The 20,680-nt window shown below is 51.4% G+C and overlaps 2 protein-coding genes across 2 annotated transcripts; one reads left to right on the forward strand and one right to left on the reverse strand.

The window, feature by feature from the left end:
• Positions 1 to 3,264: 3,264 nt before the first annotated feature.
• On the forward strand, positions 3,265 to 15,580 carry LOC122174831 (zinc finger protein 239-like). Its single transcript, XM_065592477.1, has 3 exons — positions 3,265 to 3,460; positions 10,442 to 10,558; positions 14,452 to 15,580. Exons 1-3 carry the CDS (start codon positions 3,427 to 3,429, stop codon positions 15,177 to 15,179), a joined length of 879 nt encoding a protein of 292 aa, XP_065448549.1. The 5' UTR covers positions 3,265 to 3,426; the 3' UTR covers positions 15,180 to 15,580.
• Positions 6,658 to 9,248, reverse strand: LOC135983067 (uncharacterized). The gene is made up of 2 exons (XM_065592474.1): positions 8,268 to 9,248; positions 6,658 to 7,273 (listed from the first exon to the last, which is right to left on the reverse strand). The coding sequence occupies exons 1-2, from the start codon at positions 8,842 to 8,844 to the stop codon at positions 6,798 to 6,800; spliced, it is 1,053 nt and encodes a 350-aa protein (XP_065448546.1). The 5' UTR covers positions 8,845 to 9,248; the 3' UTR covers positions 6,658 to 6,797.
• Positions 15,581 to 20,680: the final 5,100 nt, after the last annotated feature.

Below are 20,680 nucleotides of genomic sequence, written 5' to 3' on the forward strand. Positions count from 1 at the left end.
GGAACACAGGGCAGTTTTAGAGCATTACAGTGAAGCGCTACAAGTGCCTGAGACCTGCTCTACAAAATGGCGTCCTCCGACTAGGCGCGACCTTGCACTCGTCATACGTGATTGATCCTGTCTTGAAATAAACTGGAGAGAGTCCAGCAGAGGGCAACGAAAATGATTACGGGGCTGGGGCACATGACTTGCAAGGAGAGGCTGAGGGAACGGGGCTTATTTAGTCTGCGGAGGAGAAGAGTGAGGGGGGATTTGATACCAGCCTTCAACTACCTGAAGGGGGGTTCCAAAGAGAATGGAGCTCAGCTGTTCTCAGTGGTGGCAGATGACAAAACAAGGAGTAAAGTTCCCAAGTAATGGTTTCTCAATGGGGGAAGTCTACGTAAGATATTAGGAAACACTTTCACTAGGAGGGTGGTGAAGCACTGGAAAGGGTTACGTAGGGAGGTGGTGGAATCACCATCCCTAGAGGTTTTTAGAACCCGACTTGACAAAGCCCTGGCTGGGATGATTTAGTTAGGATTGGTCCTGCAGTGAGAAGAGGGGTTGGACTAGACGACCTCCTGAGGTCTCTTCCAACCCTAATCTTCTATGATTCTATAAGTAATCAAACGTTCTATTTGTAAACACCTAGAAGGAAATAAAGGAACAGATAAGAGTCAATATGGATTTCTCAAGAACAAATTATGTCAAACCAACCTAATATCCTCCTTAGGCAAGTAACAAACTTTGTGGATGGGGAGAAGCAGTAGATGTCACACCTTGACTTTAGTAAGGCTTCTGATACTATGTTGCATGTCCGTCTCATAAACAAACTAGAGAAATATAGCCTAGGCAAACCTACTATAAGGTGAGTGCACAACTGGCTGGAAAACCACCCTCAGAGAATCATTATTATGGTTCAAAATTGAGCTGAAAGGACATATCAAGTGGGATCCCACACGGATCTGTCCTGGATCCGGTTCTATTCCGTATCTTCATTCATTATTAGGACAATGGTGTGGAGCATTCACTCATGAAGTTTACAGATGATTCCAAGCTGGGAGGGGTGGCAAGCACTTTAGAGGACAGGATTACAATTCAAAAGAACCTTGACAAACTGGAGAAATGGTCGAAATTAAATAGGATGACGTTCAGTAAGATCATATGCAAAATATTACACTTACATAGATCAATTACACAAATAGAGAATGGGAAGTGACTGCCAAAAAAAGAAACATCTTAAGATGGTTACAGAAAGCTTGGTGGGATGGCATTCTCTCTAACAAGAAACTACTTATCAATAGTTGGTGGCTGTGAAATCCCCATTTCTTTATTTTTTGTCTTTATGGTCCCCACTTCCCTATTGTTTGTCTGTATGACCTCTGTCTGGTTCTTTGATTGTTTCTGGCTGCTGTATAATTAATTTTTCAAGGTGTAAATCAATTAAGGTGCTGGGATATAATTGTTAGAGAATTATGTTACAATATAACAAGGAGTCTGGTGGCACCTTAAAGACTAACAGATTTATTTGGGCATAAGCTTTCGTGAGTAAAAACCTCACTTCTTCGGATGTGGCGCTGACGTTCGTGACGGGAAGGGCCCTTCGCGGGCCGGCACCCCAACCGCGGGGCCGTCCGGTGTTCAGGCGGATCGGGACCCTCTTCCTTTTCGCGTGCACGGATCCAGGGACCGATGGGGACTTCCCTCCTCGGGGCGGCCCGGGCACGTGCCCGGCCCTCCGTGCGTGGGGCCGTCTGGCCGAGATCTCCGGATGCACTTTCACTCTATGCATCCGAAGAAGTGAGGTTTTTACTCACGAAAGCTTATGCCCAAATAAATCTGTTAGTCTTTAAGGGCCAGAACGTCCCTTCGCTGGGGCCTGCCCCGGCTGCTGGAGCTGGTAGCGCAGGCGCGGGGAGCGCAGCAGGGCTGGAACTGGCTTGTCCCGCAGCGCCCAGCGAGCGGGCCGGAGGCGGAGCCTTCCCGGCTGCAGCCCGGCCCGTGCGCAGGGCGGGTCCCGGCTGCAGCCCCAGGGCGGGGAGCGGGCTGGAGGCGGCCCCGGGGAAGCACCAGCCGCGGGGCGGGAAGTCGCTGCCCGGAGGAAGCGGCCGGGGCCGGAGCCGAGCCCGGTGATGGCTGCAGCGGGGCCAGCGCAGGTAGGACGCGGGGCGGGGACTCCCCGGCCGGGCACTGGCTGGTCCCGGCTGGGGGCCGAGGGGGGCCGGGACCCGGGACCCGGGTCCCTCCCGCGCTACTGACCCCAGGGCTGGGGGCTGCAGTAGCCGGAGCGCTGGGGCCGGGGGGGGGCGGCTCTGGGGCCCCGGGGCGGGGGGGCCCTGGCCGGGTGGACACGCGGAGCCGGGCGCGGCCCCTTCCCCCGAGCGAGGCCCCGTCCGGGCAGAGGAGCCCGGAGGCACCTGAGCCGGGGCGGGAGCGGGGCTGAGCACAGGCCTGGGGCGGGGGCGGGACTCCGGCCGGGGGGGAGGAGCCTGTTCCCGGCCCTGGGATTCGGGCCCCGCCCAGCGCCCCGCCCCGGAGCCCCGTGGGGAGCCGAGAGCGACTCCTGTCCCCGGCCAGCAGGGCCCCGAGTCCCCGGGGAGCTGTGAGGGGTGGGGGGGAGTCTCCCTGGGTCACAGCTGCTGGTCCGGGGGTTCCCTGGGAGTCGCTCCCCTAGAAACCGCGTCCCCTACTGAGAGTGTGTGTCACCGAAATATAGGGTCCACCTAGCTGAGAGCCTATAACAGCCAGACAGGGATAAGAAGGAGTTGCTTTATTCTGCAGAAGAAAGGAGAGCTTTGCACCTTGGTACAAAGACTGTCTTACACACATTTTCACAGATCCTTTACACACATTCAGACAAAGGCCCTTGCCGTGTTAACACTTGATTGGTGGTTACCAGACCCGTGCTTTTGCTATCTGGTCAGTGAAAACCGGCTTAGGGCTAGTTCCAACTACCTCAAGGCCTTGAAAGGGAAGACAGTTGAAAAGTTCAGGCTACTGTGTACTTGAGGTGTCTGCTTCCCCCTAATGGCCGCTGGCTGACATAACGGCTACTAGCTATTAAGGGGGGTCATTAGTAACTTTCACAAGTGTCAAGTATCAGAGGGGTAGCCGTGTTAGTCTGAATCTGTAAAAAGCAACAGAGGGTCCTGTGGCACCTTTGAGACTAACAGAAGTACTGGGAGCATAAGCTTTCGTGGGTAAGAACCTCACTTCTTCAGATGCAAGGCTTGCATCTGAAGAAGTGAGGTTCTTACCCACGAAAGCTTATGCTCCCAGTACTTCTGTTAGTCTCAAAGGTGCCACAGGACCCTCTGTTGCTTTTCACAAGTGTGATGCTTGTGCCAGCAGCTCCAGGTGGCGTTCGAGGACGTCGCTCTGTATTTCACTCGGGAGGAGTGGGAGCTCTTATCCCAGCCAGAGAAGCAGCTGTACCGGGACCAGATGCTGAGGAATTACCAGGGCTTCGTTTCCCTGGGTAAGGACCAATTTCTCTTCTTTTATTCACAGCTGTGAAATGTCTGGGTTCCTTCAAGGCCTCTGCTGCCATGTGCCACCCAGCAGCCAAATTGTGATTTTGCACCCCCTAATGCTTTATGGGACTATGCTTGTGAATGTATATATGATATAACTGGAATATGTTTTATGCTACATATGCCATGTACAGGCCAGTTCCAGGCACCAGGCAACCAAGCACATGCTTGGGACGGCACCTGGTAAGGGGCGGCCAATCTTGGGGTGGCGGGGGGCAGCGCGGCATGGCATTCTGCGGGGGGGGGGGGCGCTCCGGCGGTGCGGCGCTCCACGGGGGGGCAGCGCTCGGTGGGGAGAGGGTTCCAGCGGCTCGGCGGGGGGGTGGCATGGGGTGCGGTGCTGGGGGGGGGTTCCGGTGGTGCGGCGCTTGGCGGGGGGGCTCGGCGGGGCGGCGCTTTTTTTGGTGCTAGGGGCAGCAAAAAAGTTAGAGCCGGCCCTGGCTATGTAACATCTCGTAAAGGTTATGATTTTCTGAATATACTCATCCTATTTGTATGCATGTGTCGTTTGTACTTGAAGTTATGAATATTGGCTGTGTACTTGCTTGATTTTAAGTAGCCTTAGTAAGGCATTTGGTCAGCTTCTTGAGAAAGGAATGTGCAAGTTAAGTGCCCAGTCAAGAAACACTTAACGGGCTATGGATCTTGGAAGGCTCCAATCCACATAAGAAGTCTACTTGAGGACGTTCAGGGTAGCATGTGAACCATGGCTACTACCTGTAAGTTCTGAGTCATGCCTGGACCTGTGACTTGCCCATGTGACTCCAAAAGTCCATCTTGGAGCTGGGGGGGATCCTTTAACAGTGGGTGGGCTTTGCATCTGAAGAAGTGGGCTGTAGCCCACGAAAGCTTATGCTCTAATAAATTTGTTAGGCCTTGTCTACACTACGAGAGTAGTTCGATTTTACTTGCATCGAATTTTTGGAATCGATATTGCAAAGTCGAACGTGTGTGTCCACACTAAGGACAGTAATTCGACTTTGTGCGTCCACACTAACGGTGAAAGCGTCGACATTCGAAGCGGTGCGCTGTGGTCAGCTATCCCACAGTTCCCACAGTCCCCTCTGTCCATTGGAATTCTGGGTGTAGCCGGCAATGCCTTCTGGGTAACAAAATGAGTCGAGGGTGCTTTTGGGTAACTGTCGTCATCCGTCCATCACTCCCGCCCTCCCTCCCTGAAAGCGCCGGCGGGAAATCAGTTCGCGCACTTTTCCAGTCATTGACAGCGCGGACGCCACAGCACTGCGAGCGTGGAGCACGCTGCGACCATCGCTGCAGTTGTGGCCGCTCTCAACACCTCGCAGCTTATCATAAAGGTTTCCCTGAGGCAGATGCAGAAAAGTCAGGCGAGGAGGCTACGGCACCGCGGTGATGTCCTGAAGTCTGAGAGTAGCACAGACCTCTCAGAAAGCAGGGGACCCAGCGCCGAGGACATCACGGTGGCAATGGGTCATGTTGATGCTGTGGAACGGCGATTCTGGGCACGGGAAACAAGCACTGAGTGGTGGGACCGCATAGTGCTGCAGGTCTGGGATGAATCCCAGTGGCTGCGAAACTTTCGCATGCGGAAGGGAACTTTCCTGGAACTTTGTGAGTTGCTGTCCCCTGCCCTGAAGCGCAGTGACACCCACTTGCGAGCTGCACTGAGTGTACAGAAGCGAGTGGCCATAGCCCTCTGGAAGCTTGCAACGCCAGACAGCTACCGGTCAGTCGCGAACCAGTTTGGGGTGGGCAAATCTACCGTGGGGGTTGTTGTGATGCAAGTAGCGAAGGCAATCGTTGATGTACTGCTGCCAAAGGTAGTGACCCTGGGAAACGTGGAGGCGATCATAGATGGCTTCGCAGCGATGGGATTCCCAAACTGCGGTGGGGCCATAGATGGAACTCACATCCCTATCCTGGCACCGGACCACCAGGCCACCCAGTACATTAACCGAAAGGGATACTTTTCCATGGTGCTGCAAGCACTGGTGGACCACAGGGGACGTTTTACCAACATCAACGTAGGATGGCCGGGCAAGGTTCATGACGCTCGTGTTTTCAGGAACTCTGGTCTGTTTAGACGGCTGCAGCAAGGTATTTACTTCCCGGACCACAAAATAACTGTTGGGGATGTGGAGATGCCTATAGTCATCCTCGGGGACCCAGCCTACCCGCTAATGCCCTGGCTCATGAAGCCCTATACTGGCGCCCTGGACACTGAAAAAGAACTCTTCAACTACCGGCTGAGCAAGTGCAGAATGGTGGTGGAGTGTGCTTTTGGCCGTCTCAAGGGGAGATGGAGAAGCTTACTGACTCGCTGTGATCTGAGCGAAACCAATATCCCCATTGTTATAGCAGCATGCTGTGTGCTCCACAATCTCTGTGAGAGCAAGGGGGAGACCTTTATGGCGGGGTGGGAGGTTGAGGAAAATAGCCTGGCTGCTGATTACTCACAGCCAGACAGCCGGGCGATTAGAAGAGACCAGCGGGAAGCGCTGTGCATCCGGGAGGCTTTGAAAGCAAAGTTCCTGAGTGAGCAGGGTAACCTGTGACTTTAAAGTTTGTGTACTGAGAAGCTAAACCTGCCCCCGTTTCTTTACCCAGTTAATGTTGACTATCCTATCCAGTTACATACCCCCTTCACCCCCCTTCCAACACACGTTTCGAAATAAAAATAGTTCTACTTTGTTAAAGCACACCGTTTTCTTTAATACTGTTTTCGCGGGAATTTTTTAAAACTGGGACGCAGACTGTGGTGCGGAGCGGGTGTAGTGTAGTGAGGCGAATGCAGCTTCTAAACTCAAGGATTGACAGGCTCCGCTGCGGTGGGATGATTGTTTCAACGGAGCCTGTCACCCCTCCTGATCGGGACTGTGTGTATGGGGGGTCTATGTGACTTTGTGGCGGGGGAGGACGGTTACAGATCCCCTGCTGTGTGGCTCTGTGATCCTGCCTAAGGACCGGCGCTTAAGATCTGTAACTGCCCTCCCCCGCCACAAAGTCACAAAGCAACCCCCCCCCCCCAACATAACATGAAAACAACCTCCCAGACTAACCAGGGTAACTAGTCATTGCGTCACTGCACTGTGTATGTGCCCTGCTGCTGTGCCTGCCCCCGCCTATGTACCCTGCCAAAGGAGACTGTCCTGTCCAATTACCAACCCCCTTTCCCCTCCTCCTCCAAAAGAACATGATTGAAACAGTAGTTAACAGAAACGTATTTTTTATTATCAACTACACATGGCATTGGGAGGTGAAACTTGGACGGGGGCTTGTGTCAGGCGGGAAGGAAAGAACTTTTCAAATTTTGGGAAATGAGAGCCTTCTGCTACTAGAGATCTCTGCAGGGGTGGAGTGAGAGTTAGCAGGGACTCTGCCGCCTCTCCTTCTTTGCACTTTGGGTGAGGTGGGTATGGGACTTGGTGGCGGGGGAGGGCGGTTAGAGATGGACTGCAGCGGGGCTCTGTCCTCCTGCCTCCGTTCCTGCAGAACATCCACAAGGCGCCGGAGCGTGTCCGTTTGCTCCCTCAGTAGTCCAAGCAGCGTTTGAGTCGCCTGCTGGTCTTCCTGCCGCCACCTCTCCTCCCGATCCATGTTGGCTTGGTGCATTCGGGTCAAGTTCTCCCGCCACTGGGTCTGCTGTGCTGCCTGGGCTTGGGAACAGGCCATAAGCTCAGAGAACATGTCCTCCCGTGTCCTCTTCTTCCTACGCCTAATCCGCGCTAGCCTCTGGGAGTGTGATTCCAGGCTAGGTTGTGAGACAGTCGCAGATGTGGCTGTGGGAATGGGAAAAAGGGAGTGAATTCCTCAGAAAGATAAATGTAGTTGTGAACAAAGAACATAGTCTTTCTCTGTGAACAAGACCATGCACAGCACCTATCACATGCGCACTCAGCACAAGGTCGAATTCTCGGCCTTCGCATTCAGTGCCTGGGGTCTTGCACAGCACATTTGAGAAGCGGGGCAGGACAACGGAATTTCTGTTGCGGGCAGACATGGTAAGCCGTACACTTGTGGCAGTTTAAAACTTTTATATTACCACTGGCCTCATTTCCCATTTAAAGCAATGTCAGTTCCTGCTGCCAGCAATCCGGCAAGCGGGAACTCTGCCCCTGTCCCACCCCCTCGCGGCTGTCCCCGGGAACGATCCCTTTTGGCTGCCCCTCTCCCGCCTCCACCACGTGGCTACAAACCAGCGGTTACAGTTCTGTAAAGGAACGTGAAAGCAGTCCCAACACTAACATTCCCCTACCTAATTCAAAGCAGGTCACCATGGGCGACATCACCCTGATGAGGATCTCTGAGAGCGACAGACAGAGAATGCTCCGGGAAAGCCTCCAAAGACCAGGGCCGTATGCCGCCCTGCTGTGCAGAGCAATGATTCCCGAGTACTTGATAGTCTCGTGGTGCGGCAACGTGTCGTACTTCGGAGGACCCAATAAGGCCGCTCTCCCCAGGAACCTCATGCAACGGCTTTCAAATTACCTCCAGGAGAGCTTCATCGAGATGTCCCAGGAGGATTACTGCTCTATCCCCGGACATATAGACCGCATTTTACTGTAGCTGCAGTAGCAGGGAATAAACAGTAGAGCGGCTTGTGCAGGACAATCACGGAAAACCGGACATTGCTAGATTTTTTTTCAAAACTTGCACTGCCCATGACTAAACCGTTAAGCGCCTAGGGCACACTAATCATGAACAACCCATTCTTTTAATTGTTAATATTCCTGTTTTGTTAAAAATAAATGTTTAGATGTTTACAACACTTACTGGCTGATCCTTCCCCAGATTCTGTGTCCGGGGTAACGGCTGGGGACGCTTCGTAGGGGATCTCTGTAAGGGTGATGAAGAGATCCTGGCTGTCGGGGAAATCAGCATTGTGAGCGCTGCCGACTGCCTCGCCCTCCTCATCTCCTTCCTCATCTTCCCCGTCCCCTAACATGTCCGAGGAACCGGCCGTGGACACTATCCCATCCTCAGAGTCCACGGTCACTGGTGGGGTAGTGGTGGCGGCCGCACCGAGGATGGAATGCAGTGCCTCGTAGAAACGGGATGTCTGGGGATGGGATCCGGAGCGTCCGTTTGCCTCTTTGGTCTTCTGGTAGCCTTGTCTCAGCTCCTTGATTTTCACGCAGCACTGCGTTGCATCCCGGCTGTATCCTCTCTCTGCCATGGCTTTAGAGATCTTCTCGTAGATCTTTGCATTCCTTCTTTTGGATCGCAGCTCAGAAAGCACGGACTCATCGCCCCACACAGCGATGAGATCCAAGACTTCCCGATCAGTCCATGCTGGGGCCCTCTTTCTATTCACAGACTGCACGGCCATCACTGCTGGAGAGCTCTGCATCGTTGCCAGTGCTGCTGTGCTCGCCACGATGTCCAGACAGGAAATGAAATTCAAACTGGCCAGACAGGAAAAGGAATTCCAATTCAAATTTTCCCGGGGCTTTTCCTGTGTGGCTGGTCAGAGCATCCGAGCTCGCACTGCTGTCCAGAGCGTCAACAGAGTGGTGCACTGTGGGATAGCTCCCGGAGCTATTAGCGTCGATTTCCATCCACACCTAGCCTAATTCGACATGGCCATGTCGAATTTAGCGCTACTCCCCTCGTCGGGGAGGAGTACAGAAGTCGAATTAAAGAGACCTCTATGTCGAACTAAATAGCATCGCAGTGTGGACGGGTGCAGGGTTAATTCGATGTAACGGCGCTAACTTCGACATAAACGCCTAGTGTAGAGCAGGCCTTAGTCTCTAAGGTGCCACAAGTACTCCTGTTCTATCTGTATTCAGCTTTTTACTATATTAGGTTTAGACTTGCGTGTTTTATTTTATTTTGCTTTGCTTGGTAATTCACTTTGTTCTGTCTGCTATTCTTGGAACCACTTAAATCCCACTTTTTTATTTAATAAAATCACTTTCTACTTATTAATTAACATAGCATATGTATTAATACCTGGGGGGGGGGGCAAATAGCTGTGCATATCTCTCCATCAGTGTTACAGTGGGCGGACAATTTTTGAGTTTACCCTTTATAAGTTTTATACAGGGTAAAATGGATTTATTTGGGGTTTGGACCCCACTGGGAGCTGGGCATCTGAGTGTTTGAGACAGGAACACTTCTTAAGCTGCTTTCAGTTAAGCCTGCAGCTGTTGGGGGATGTGGTTCAGACCTGGGTCTGGGTTTGCAGCTGGCTAGCGTGTCTGGCTCAGACCAGGCAGGGCACTGAAGTCCCAAGTTCCAGGGAAAACAGACTTAGAAGTAGTCTCAGCACATCAGTTGGCAGCCCCAAGGGGGTTTCTGTGATCCAATCCGTCACACAAATGGTGGCAAATGCCAGACCCTTTCAGGCCGGCTTCCTGTTAAAGGAAAACTCAGGGCTACAAAGCCTGGGGCTAATCTCTGTGTAACTTGTTTATTATGTACCTCAGTCCTGGCACAGCGGTGGTAGCAAACAGCACATGAGCAACAACCTCTTCCAGGAATCCCAGTCCAGCCACGGAGGGCAGCAATTCTGCCTTAAGAACTGACTCTAGTTAGACAAATAAGTTAAGGAGAAAACTCTCCTGCTGCTTGTAACAGCTCCCTATCCCGTCCAAAAGACCCACTTAATCAGATGCATGAAGTGGAAACTTAAGTGGGCAGATATATATACACATGCAAAGATGGGTGTGTTACTATGTTTGTACCTATATAAATTTGTTAATCTTTAAGGTGCCACAGGTCTCCTTGTTGTTTCTTCTAAGGAAGGTTTATTTCATTATTCTCCTGCCTGGGATCAGTTGCACTCTCGTCTGAAGCAGCGACCGAGAGCAGTGTCCCGTCGTGCTAGGTGCTGCGCAGCCGCACACTGACCGAGATCGGGGCCCTGTTGTGCTGGGCTGCACCTACTGAGTCGCTGCCCTCAACACTTCAGTAATAAAACTGATTCTTTCCCCCCGAAACAGGCTATTCAGGTTCTACACCAGACTTAATCCACCGGATCAAGGTACGGGAGGCAGAGCTCTGGATCCGGGATGCTGAGGACTCCAGGGAAAGCTCCGGGCCTGAGAGCTCCTCCCCAGGTGAGTCCCTTCTGGTTTACACACCTGCTAGGAGAGGGCTTCTTAATGTAGAAGGCAAAGGCAGAGCGAGCTCCAGTGGCTGGGAGCAGAAGAGAGATAAATTGAGGCTGGGAATTAGGGGCCAGTGTTTATCTAGGAGGTGAATGAACCATTGGGAGCGCTCCCCTCATGATGCAATGGATTCTCCCTTACTTGGAGTCTGTCAATGGAGATGGGACATGTGCTTCACAAAGCCCTGCTCTAACTCAGCCAGGAGTTACTGGGGAAGATAGTCTGGTAGGAATCCCAGCTGGATAGGCACAACGAGAACTAGATAGGATAGGACTGGAAGGGACCTCAGTAGGTAGTCAAGTCCAGTTCCTGGCACTGCGGCAGGGCTAAATATTACCTAGACCATCCCTGTCTCGTATCTGTCTAACCCGTTCTTAGTAACGTCCAATGCTGAGATTCCACGACCTCCCTAGGTAATTTGGTCTGGTGTTTAACTACCCTCAGAGTTTGGAAGTTTTTCCGAATGTCTAACCTAAATCTCCCTTGCTGCAGTTTAAGCCCATTACTTCTTGTCCTGGCATCAGTGTTACCCACACAAAATTCTCTGTCGCTCACACAGTTTATAGGCCCCTACTCTTACCCGTTCAGTGAGCTCACTGAATACCCTTACACTCTGCGAGTTTGTGGTGTCTTTTACCAGTGAAAGAGCCTTATACAGCAATACCCTACTTAACGTCTATTTATTACCAAACACCACAAACAGACTGCACACGCTAAGCATACAATGCTCACCATTCCCAATAAGCCAGATGAACTTTTCTTGATGGCCAGTCAGGATCAGGTCCATCTGGGGGATTCCAGTTTCTGCATAGTGTCATTGGCAGAGTGTTGAGGTCTGGCAGCTCTGAGCTTGGGGCTGTGTCCTGGAGTTGGTTTCCAAAGAAATTCCTTTGGGACCCCAGTTTATATGGTGAAAATTGAGTCCTACTTAGCTGTATCTTAACTAACTTATACTAACATTTTACTAACCAATCCTAACATATTGTAACATAATTCTCTAACAATTATATCCCAGCACCTTAATTGATTTACACCTTGAAAAATTAATTATACAGCAGCCAGAAACAATCAAAGAACCAGACAGAGGTCATACAGACAAACAATAGGGAAGTGGGGAGCATAAAGACAAAAAAATAAAGAAATGGGGATTTCACAGCCACCAACAATTGATAAGTAATTTCTTGTTAGAGAGAATGCCATCCCACCAAGGTTTCTGTAACCATCTTAAGATGTTTCTTTTTTTGGCAGTCATTTCCCATTCTCTATTTGTGTAATTGATCATTCCTACCTAAGTGTAGTATTTTGCATATGATCTTACTGAATGTCATCCTATTTAATTTCGACCATTTCTCCAGTTTGTCAAGGTTCTTTTGAATTGTAATCCTGTCCTCTAAAGTGCTTGTCACCCCTCCCAGCTTGGAATCATCTGTAAACTTCATGAATGAATGCCCCACACCATTGTCCTAATAATGAATGAAGATACGGAATAGAACTGGATCCAGGACATATCCGTGTGGGATCCCACTTGATATGTCCTTTCAGCTCAATTTTGAACCATAATAACGACTCTGAGTGTGGTTTTCCAGCCAGTTGTGCACTCACCTTATAGTAGGTTTGCCTAGGCTATATTTCTCTGGTTTGTTTATGAGAAGGTCATGCAAGATAATATCAGAAGCCTTACTAAAGTCAAGATGTGACATCTACTGCTTCTCCCCTATCCACAAAGTTTGTTACTTGCCTAAGGAGGATATTAGGTTGGTTTGACATAATTTGTTCTTGAGAAATCCATATTGACTCTTATCTGTTCCTTTATTTCCTTCTAGGTGTTTACAAATAGAATGTTTGATTACTTATAGAATCATAGAAGATTAGGGTTGGAAGAGACCTCAGGAGGTCATCTAGTCCAACCCCCCTGCTCACTGCCGGACCAATCCCCAACTAAATCATCCCAGTCAGGGCTTTGTCAAGTCGGGTCCTAAAAACCTCTAGGGATGGTGATTCCACCACCTCCCTAGGTAACCCATTCCAGTGCTTCACCACCCTCCTAGTGAAAGTGTTTCCTAATATCTTATGTAGACTTCTCCCATTGAGAAACCATTACTTGGGACCCCTACTCCTTGTTTTGTCATCTGCCACCACTGAGAACAGCTGAACTCCATTCTCTTTGGAACCCCCCTTCAGGTAGTTGAAGGCTGGTATCAAATCCCCCCTCACTCTTCTCTTCCGCAGACTTAATAAGCCCCGTTCCCTCAGCCTCTCCTTGCAAGTCACGTGCCCCAGCCCCGTAATCATTTTCGTTGCCCTCTGCTGGACTCGCTCCAGTTTATCTCAAGACAGGATCAATCACGTATGATGAGTGTGAGGTCGCGCCTAGTCGGAGGACGCCATTTTGTAGAGCAGGTCTCAGGCACTTGTAGAGCTTCACTGTAATGCTCTAAAACTGCCCTGTGTTCCAGGCAGCTGCTGCTGGGGGCGCGGACGCACGTGGGGTACAGAGGAAATTGTCCTGTGGGCCACAACTTGGAGTATCCTGGTGTATGGGTTGGGTGTGAGGGAGAGGGGGTGGGATGGTTTCTGTCACATCACCTCTCCTCCTGCTCTCTCAGTGGCACAAAATCATTGTCACTTACATTGCTTCAGTGTCAATGCTTAGCACAGCCCTCAGCATTAACGCGTCTGTGACTGTCTGTAGACCAAAGGCCTGCTGGGTGGCACCATTCACCCCTTCCAGCTCAGCAGTGCCACGGATCAGGTTGTAAAACAAGACAAAAATATTTTTGAGGTTACATCTCACAAACCCTGAGTGACTTGGTATCCCCTCAACCCCCTTCCCTCACCCCCGCCCTGCAAAAAAACCCAACCTTCTTGAGAATTTTAGTTTAGTTTTATTTTTGCACAAAGAATGAAACAAACATCGGGCCCAGGAATAAGCTACATTGTGCTAAGCAGCTAACTGTGTCTACGTGAGGGGATTTTAGCCCCTCAACTGAACTATATTGAAACCAGTATTGTTAAAACAGCACAAAAAGTGGGGACTAGGCCTCGTGCTGTAAAACAGGAGAAAGTGAAGAACCAGCACCATGTAAATAAAAACCTCTGATTGAAATGAAACCAAAATCAGATTGAAAACAAACCATGGACCCTGTTTCAACTGCCTGAGCACCGAGGGGCCCTAGTCCTGGGTCAGGGCACTGCCTGGATTCTGGGCAGTTTAAACATAAAACAAGACCCAAGAGGCGCATGGCACACATGGGAGCAGGCGCTAGGTGCTGCACAAACAACATAGGGTAGAAGCAACATGAGTCAGGGTGCAGATTTTCACGGCATTTTGTCTCCAAAATTACAGCCCAGTTTCTGTACTTTTAGTTAAAGTCACAGGTCACAAAATTTACTATGACTGCTTGAAGATTTTTAATAAAACCTGCCCCTCTCCTCACCCTGCCCAGGGGCACTTGCCACCCAAAGAAGCAAAGAAGCCCCCTGCCACCCAGCGCTGCAGCCCTAATCCCAGCCCGGTGCAGAGTGGTTGGGGTGGGCTAGAGTGGATGTGGGTGGCAATGCCCTTCACTGAAGTTTGTCCCTTTCCCCCCACCATCATGACTGGGGGCGGGGGCAAATCTGAGTGGCGCTGTAACCCCACAGGCCAGGTCTCAGTGCCCGGAGTGAGGCATGGGGCCCAGCCCTGGGGACAGGAGCCGCCATTGCAGGCAGAGGTTCACATCCCCAAAAGAGTCACTGAGAAGTGGGGAAATTGCTCTGTCTGTGACATTTTTCCTTCCTTCCTTGACAAATCTGCAGCCCTAATGATGAGCTAACACCGGAATGGCCTCTGCTCTCTCCAGCAGGGCACGGGATCCCGGGAGAAACAAGGACACAGTCTGAATGTGGGGAGAGCAGTGCCAGTACACTGACTAAGCATCAGCGCACGCATAGCAGAGAACAGCTCTACCACTGTGCTGACTGCGGGAAGGGCTTTTCACAGATTTCATGCCTGAGAAGACACCAGCGCGTACACAATGGGGAGCGGCCATACAGCTGTGCTGACTGTGGCAAGGGCTTTTCACGGATTTCAGACCTGAAAATACACCAGCGCACGCACACAGGGGAGCGACCATACACCTGTGCTGACTGCGGGAAGGGCTTTTCACAGATTTCATGCCTGAGAAGACACCAGCGCGTACACACTGGGGAGCGGCCATACAGCTGTGCTGATTGTGCCAAGGTCTTTTCACGGATTTCAGCCCTGAAAATACACCAGCGCACGCACACAGGGGAGCGGCCATACAGCTGTGCTGACTGTGGCAAGAGCTTTTTACAGATTTCAGCCCTGAGAAGACACCAGCACGTACACACTGGGGGGTGGCCATACAGCTGTGCTGATTGTGGCAAGGGCTTTTCACGGATTGCACACCTGAAAATACACCAGCGCACACACACAAGGGAGCGGCCGTACAGCTGTGCTGACTGCGGCAAGAGCTTTTCACAGATTTCAGACGTGAGAAGACACAAGCAAGGGCTTTTCACGGATTTCAGACCTGAAAATAGAGGAACAAAAAGATCTGCATCTTAGCAAACAACAGCATGAAACCCCTTCTGGCCAAAGTTCATGTATCCCCACTCAGCTGAGGAGAGGTTTATCTCTGAGTCACTCTGAGAAAAATCCATTTCAAAGGTGATTGAATTATAAAAGAAAGGGCCCAAAACACCCCTTGTTATCTCTCCCTGTCCAGCTCTCATTTTCACCTGAGAGGACAAAAAAAGGAAAGAAAAGAAAACAAAAACAGCTCTTGGACCCCAGGAACTGATCCGGAGCTGAAAACGTGGTCAGCAATACCACTGCAAACCTGTGTTAAGGGACTTCACTTTGAACCACGTCTAGTTTGTTCAGTTTAGTACTAGGAAGTGTTTTTATATTTCTTTTTCTTGTCACCATTTCTCACTTTGATGTCTCATCTCTTGTACTCACTTGAAATCTACCCTTGTGGTTAAATAAAATTGGTTTCTTCCTTAATTGCAACGAATCCAGTGTTGTGACCTGTGTGGGTAACTCCATGTGGGGTGACAAATTGTTACCTATTGATTCCCTTGGAGGTGCAGATTTCAACTGAACAGCTCATGTTTATTTTTATGATGGGCCCACTTCAGAACTCAAATCCAACACTCTTGTGAAGTGATTTGGGTTTGGAACTGAAGTTTAGGAACTTGAATTTGGATCAAAGCTTCACAACTGACCCACTTGTGCTATTAACATTCCAAAGTTTAATAGTGTGACTTTCCAGTTCTGAGTTCTTAGTCATTATAATATATTCCGACATTATGGGCCCAATCCAGCAAACTCTTAAGCTTATGCTCAATTATAAGTGTAACCCTTCTGCCCATCTAAGTTGGCAGCAACAAGGGCCGGGTTCTGTATCTAGGGATTCTGTTTCAATAACACAATGCAAAACCGGCTCGAGCCCCCACCCAGTGACCTGGGACAATTACATACCACCCCCTGGGCGCCTCTAAGAGGCAATACTTCCCCTCTCGCAAGCACGGAGTCTGAGTGTAGCAGAAAGTGTTTAATAACATGAGGTAAACGACATCAGCATTAAATTGGAAAAAAACACCCCAAACAGGATTCCTAACACAAACCATGAGCAAAAGACCCACCCCAGCAAATTGGGCCGTGTCCTTTCCCGTTGGTTCTTGAATCCAGCAACCCAAAGATCACCAGAGTCCCCAAAGTCCAACACCCCCAAAGTCTCTTGGGTCCAGCAACCACCCAAAGTCCCAAAAGTCCAACAACCCCCAAAGTCTCTGTCCCTGGTCAGTGCAGCCCCAGAGTAAAAGGGGGGCACGCAGGGTGTTAAGGGGCACCTTACGTGATCCGAGGTCAGCCGGCCATCTCTCCGTGGGGTTCCACCGCAGCCTTCACCACGAGCCAGTCCACTTCCTGCCGTCCCATGAACTGCTCCGCTCTACAAGCTGCTCTGCTCCGCTCACCGACCTGTGAGCCGTTCCAGCCGTCCCCGCAAACAACTCCGCTTGCCATTCCTTGGGCCACCCCAACCGTCCCCGCAAGGCTCCGCGCCACTCACTGCTTATCCAGCCGTCTCCGCAAACTGCTCCGCCAGCCACTTAGCAATATAGCTTCAGGCTCTCCCACTAGTTAACACAGCACCTAGTGATCTCAGCTTTTAGTAACTTTACCTCTTTTGTGATTTCAGCTCATAGTAGGGGAGCCCCAGTGCTGGTGCACTACTGGCCCAAGGTGAATTCAGCTCAGCAGCCTGTAACTAGACTCTTAATGGACTCAAAGTTAGCTCTGACATTCAACAGTGGAGTAACTGGTGTTTAAGACTCTCAAAAGAAACCAATGCCATCAAGTACAAATATCTATCCCCCTCCTCTCTCAATTCACTGGGTTATGGAACCCATGTCCCTTGTCTAGCGAGTGCTACTTAGGTGATGGAGAGATCCTCTGTCATAAAACAGTTTCATTGTCCTTGATTCACATAATCAGGGTAACAACACTTTATTCCTCCGGCCCCAATAACAGAGAAACTGGGGATCCCACACCAGCCAAAGTAACCACTTTCAGTTGCTGTTGTCTCATGCCAGGCGGGTGGGTGTGCCTATGCAAACAAGATCAGCCCCTGGAGTTCTTTTCCACACTCGCCATAATTCACCACCAGATGTCAGGGTGGAGCTCATCCTGACTCTGCTTACATAAGCATGTGAGTGGTCCCACTGAAATCAATGGAACTGCTCAAGTGCTTGGACTTAAGCACACTGAAGTACTCTGCCAGGTGAGGGCCTTAAGAAAAAGTGAAATAAAATATTGTCAGTTTCAGGGGAACTGCACTTGTATTCCCCTCACCTTCCCACTCCCCCGGCCCCTGCTGCCTCCCCACCCACCTCCCCATTGCATTGCCCCCACTGCCCCCCCCAGAGCCCAGCAATCTCCCCTGAGCCTTCCCCAGGCTCCCCATGCACATCCCCAACATCCTGGTTTCCTGCTGCCTCCCCCAGTCTCCCCAACCATCCCCCCATTGCCCCTGGCCTGTCCAGCTTCCCGCGGGCTCCCCGAGCCCCTCTGCTAACCCCCCCTTCCTGAATTGCCCTGAGCTTCCTTCTGCAGTCAGCCAGCCACACCTTGCTTTTCTCACCAGCCTGGATCATGGCAGGGTGACCCCAACACACTCCTAGTCCCAGATTTTCCCTCAGAAATGGATGTTCTGTCATGTCCAACCCTCTTCCAGACAGTCCAGAAATACTACATTGGTTATTCCTTTAAAGGGAATAATGTACACCAGCTCATTTTCATAAATTAAGTTACTCTGACACTTTTCTTAAATTTTCTTTCCACTAAAAAGGGAAGAATTTAGAGGGCAAGAATTTAGCAACATTCAGAGAGTGACTGGATATTTCTGTGGACCACAGGAACTTCCAGAGCTGGAATAGTTAATGCAAACAACCACTGGCAGGGATAGTAAACCTCCTGCTCCAAGACTGGCACTGACTGTAACTATTAAAGACCAAGATGAGACCTAGCACAGAATGATTATCCCCAAATCTGTTACTGTGGGATTCTTACACCTCTGCAGCCTCTGATGCTGGAAAGAGGACACTGGAGTGGACAGGCCTCTGCTGTGATCCAGTCTGGCAATTCCCTATGACCTAAGTCAGTGGCTCTCAACCTTCCCAGACTACTGTACCCCTTTCAGCAGTCTGATTTCTATTGTGTACGCCCAAGTTTCACCTCACTTAAAAACTACATACTTAGAAAATCAGACATAAAAATACAAAAGTGTCCCAGCAGACAAGTACTGAGAAAATGCTTATTCCTCGTTTTTGTCATATCATTATAAAATAAATCAACCGTACTAATAAGATTGTACTTATATTTCAGTGTATAGTATATAGAGCGGTATAAGCAAGCCATTGTCAGTATGAAAGTTTAGTTTGTACTGACTTTGTGAGTGCTTTCTATGTAGCCTGCTGTAAAACTAGGGCTACTATCTAGATGAGATTGTGTCCTCCCTAGAAGACTTCTGCATACCCCCAGGTGTACTCCTAGTTGAGAACCACTGACCTACATGATTTGTCCAAGGTCACAGAGGGAGCAAGTGACAGAGCTAGGAATAGAAACCAGGAATCCTGTAGCCCAGCCCAGCCCCATAGCCAGCCACAAGCTCAGCCTCGCTTCCTCATTCAAGCAGGGCTGGCTCTAACTTTTTTGCCGCCCCAGGCAAAAAAGAGCGCCATCCCGCCGCGCCACTGACCCCCTCCCCCCCAGTGCTGCGCCGGGCTACCGAAACCCCCGTTCCCCCCCCCCCCCGGAGCGTCGCGCCGCACCACCCAAACCCCCGAGCGCTGCGCCAGGTCGCCCCCTGGAGTGCCACGCTGGGCCGGGCCGGGCTGCCCAAACCCCCAGAGCAGAGCGCCGCACCAGCCAAACCCCCGCCTCCCTCCCGAGCACCACGCCGGGCCGCCCAAACCCCTGCCCCCTCTCCCCCAAGTGCCGCGCTGCGCAAACCCCCGAGCGCTGGGCCGGGGCGCCCAAACCCCCGCCCCCTGGCGCGCTGTGCTGCCGAAGCTCCCGCACCCCCCCAGTGCCGCACCATCCCCCAGCACTGCCCAGCTGAAACAAAAAAACAAACCCTCGAGCGCCGCCCCACCCGCCGAACAACAACAAAAAAACCCACCGCGAGCGCCCCCCCGCAACCCCAACACTGGCCACCCCTTCTAAGGTGCCGCCCCAAGCACGTGCTTGGTCGGCTGGTGCCTGGACCCGGCTCTGCATTCAAGGCTGTGAATGTCCCTTGGCATGGTCTCACCTAGCCCAGAGAATGCAGCAAGGGTGCAGCCCATGAGCCCCTCTGCCCCAGGAATTGGGCTGGCATGACCCGGCTACGTTCCCCTCCCTTGATGACCATCTCAGTGGATGCTTTGGGCATGCTCTTGCTCCAGCACTGCTTGATGATGCTGGCCTGGTTGGTGTTCAGATCAGAGTTGGGTCTCTCCTTTGAAATAGCACAGAGAGGGGGAGACACAGCTGGGATCTGATTCCAGGGCAGTCCCAGCTCCCAGCCCCCACTACTATAACCCACCAGCCTCCCCTGCCCTCCCTGAGGCAGGGATAGAACCCAGGCATCCTGAGGCCCCTGGTGTCCCTCCCTGCCCCAAACAATCTGCCCCTTTTCAGCCACTGTTAGCTGTTACCTCTGGCCGCATGAACCACAGGGACTGGACTTCTCCCCTCTTATGTGAAGCAGTTGCTAGAGGGGGACAGAGACCCAGCCAGCTTAGGGGAGGTGCTGTGGGACAGAGGAAAGGTCCAGTGGAGGAAGAATGAGAATGGGAGAGACACCACCCCACAGACCGGCATCCTCTGCTCCAGCAGCCAGCGATGTTGCTGGCCTTGGGCTAACAGAGGTTAGGGGCAATTAGGGTGACCAGACAGCAAATGTGAAAAATCGGGACGGGGGTAGGGGGGTAATAGGAGCCTATATAAGAAAAAGACCCAAAAATCGGCACTGTCCCTATAAAATCGGGACATCTGGTCACCCTAGGGGCAATAGGGTCAGTGGTAGTGGTCAAGGCTTGCTTCTGTAGCGCCCCCTCTGGCTGGGGCTGTGTCCCGCACAGAATCCATCCCTTCTTTCCCCACCGCAGCTTTCATGGCAAAGCACAGCAGGGCGAACTTTTGGAAGAACCCGCTGTGCTGGGCGTCCCGCAGGCCCTTGATGTGTTTAAACTTGGACCATTTGTTGCTGCTGGTGTAGGTGGCATCGGGGCTCGGCCCAATGTACAGGGGCTGGGGTAGCCAGCCGGGATGAGCCCCGAGGCCAGAACATGACATCTGTGTGTGGGGCAGCAGCCCTTCCTATGACACTGGGCAGGGATATGGGTATGAGCTCCTGAACCACAAACGTTACACAGCTGGGTGAAAGCTCCTGTAACACACACACACATACAGCCCTCCTGAAACACACACACACAATACATCCATGTGAGAGCTCCTGGAACCAAAGGTGCTAGAATTAGGGGTGCTGCATGACCCCCTGGTTTGAAGTGGTTTCCAAT

Source organism: Chrysemys picta, chromosome 4, assembly GCF_011386835.1.
Source record: "Chrysemys picta bellii isolate R12L10 chromosome 4, ASM1138683v2, whole genome shotgun sequence".
In the NCBI taxonomy this organism is placed as follows: domain Eukaryota; kingdom Metazoa; phylum Chordata; order Testudines; family Emydidae; genus Chrysemys; species Chrysemys picta.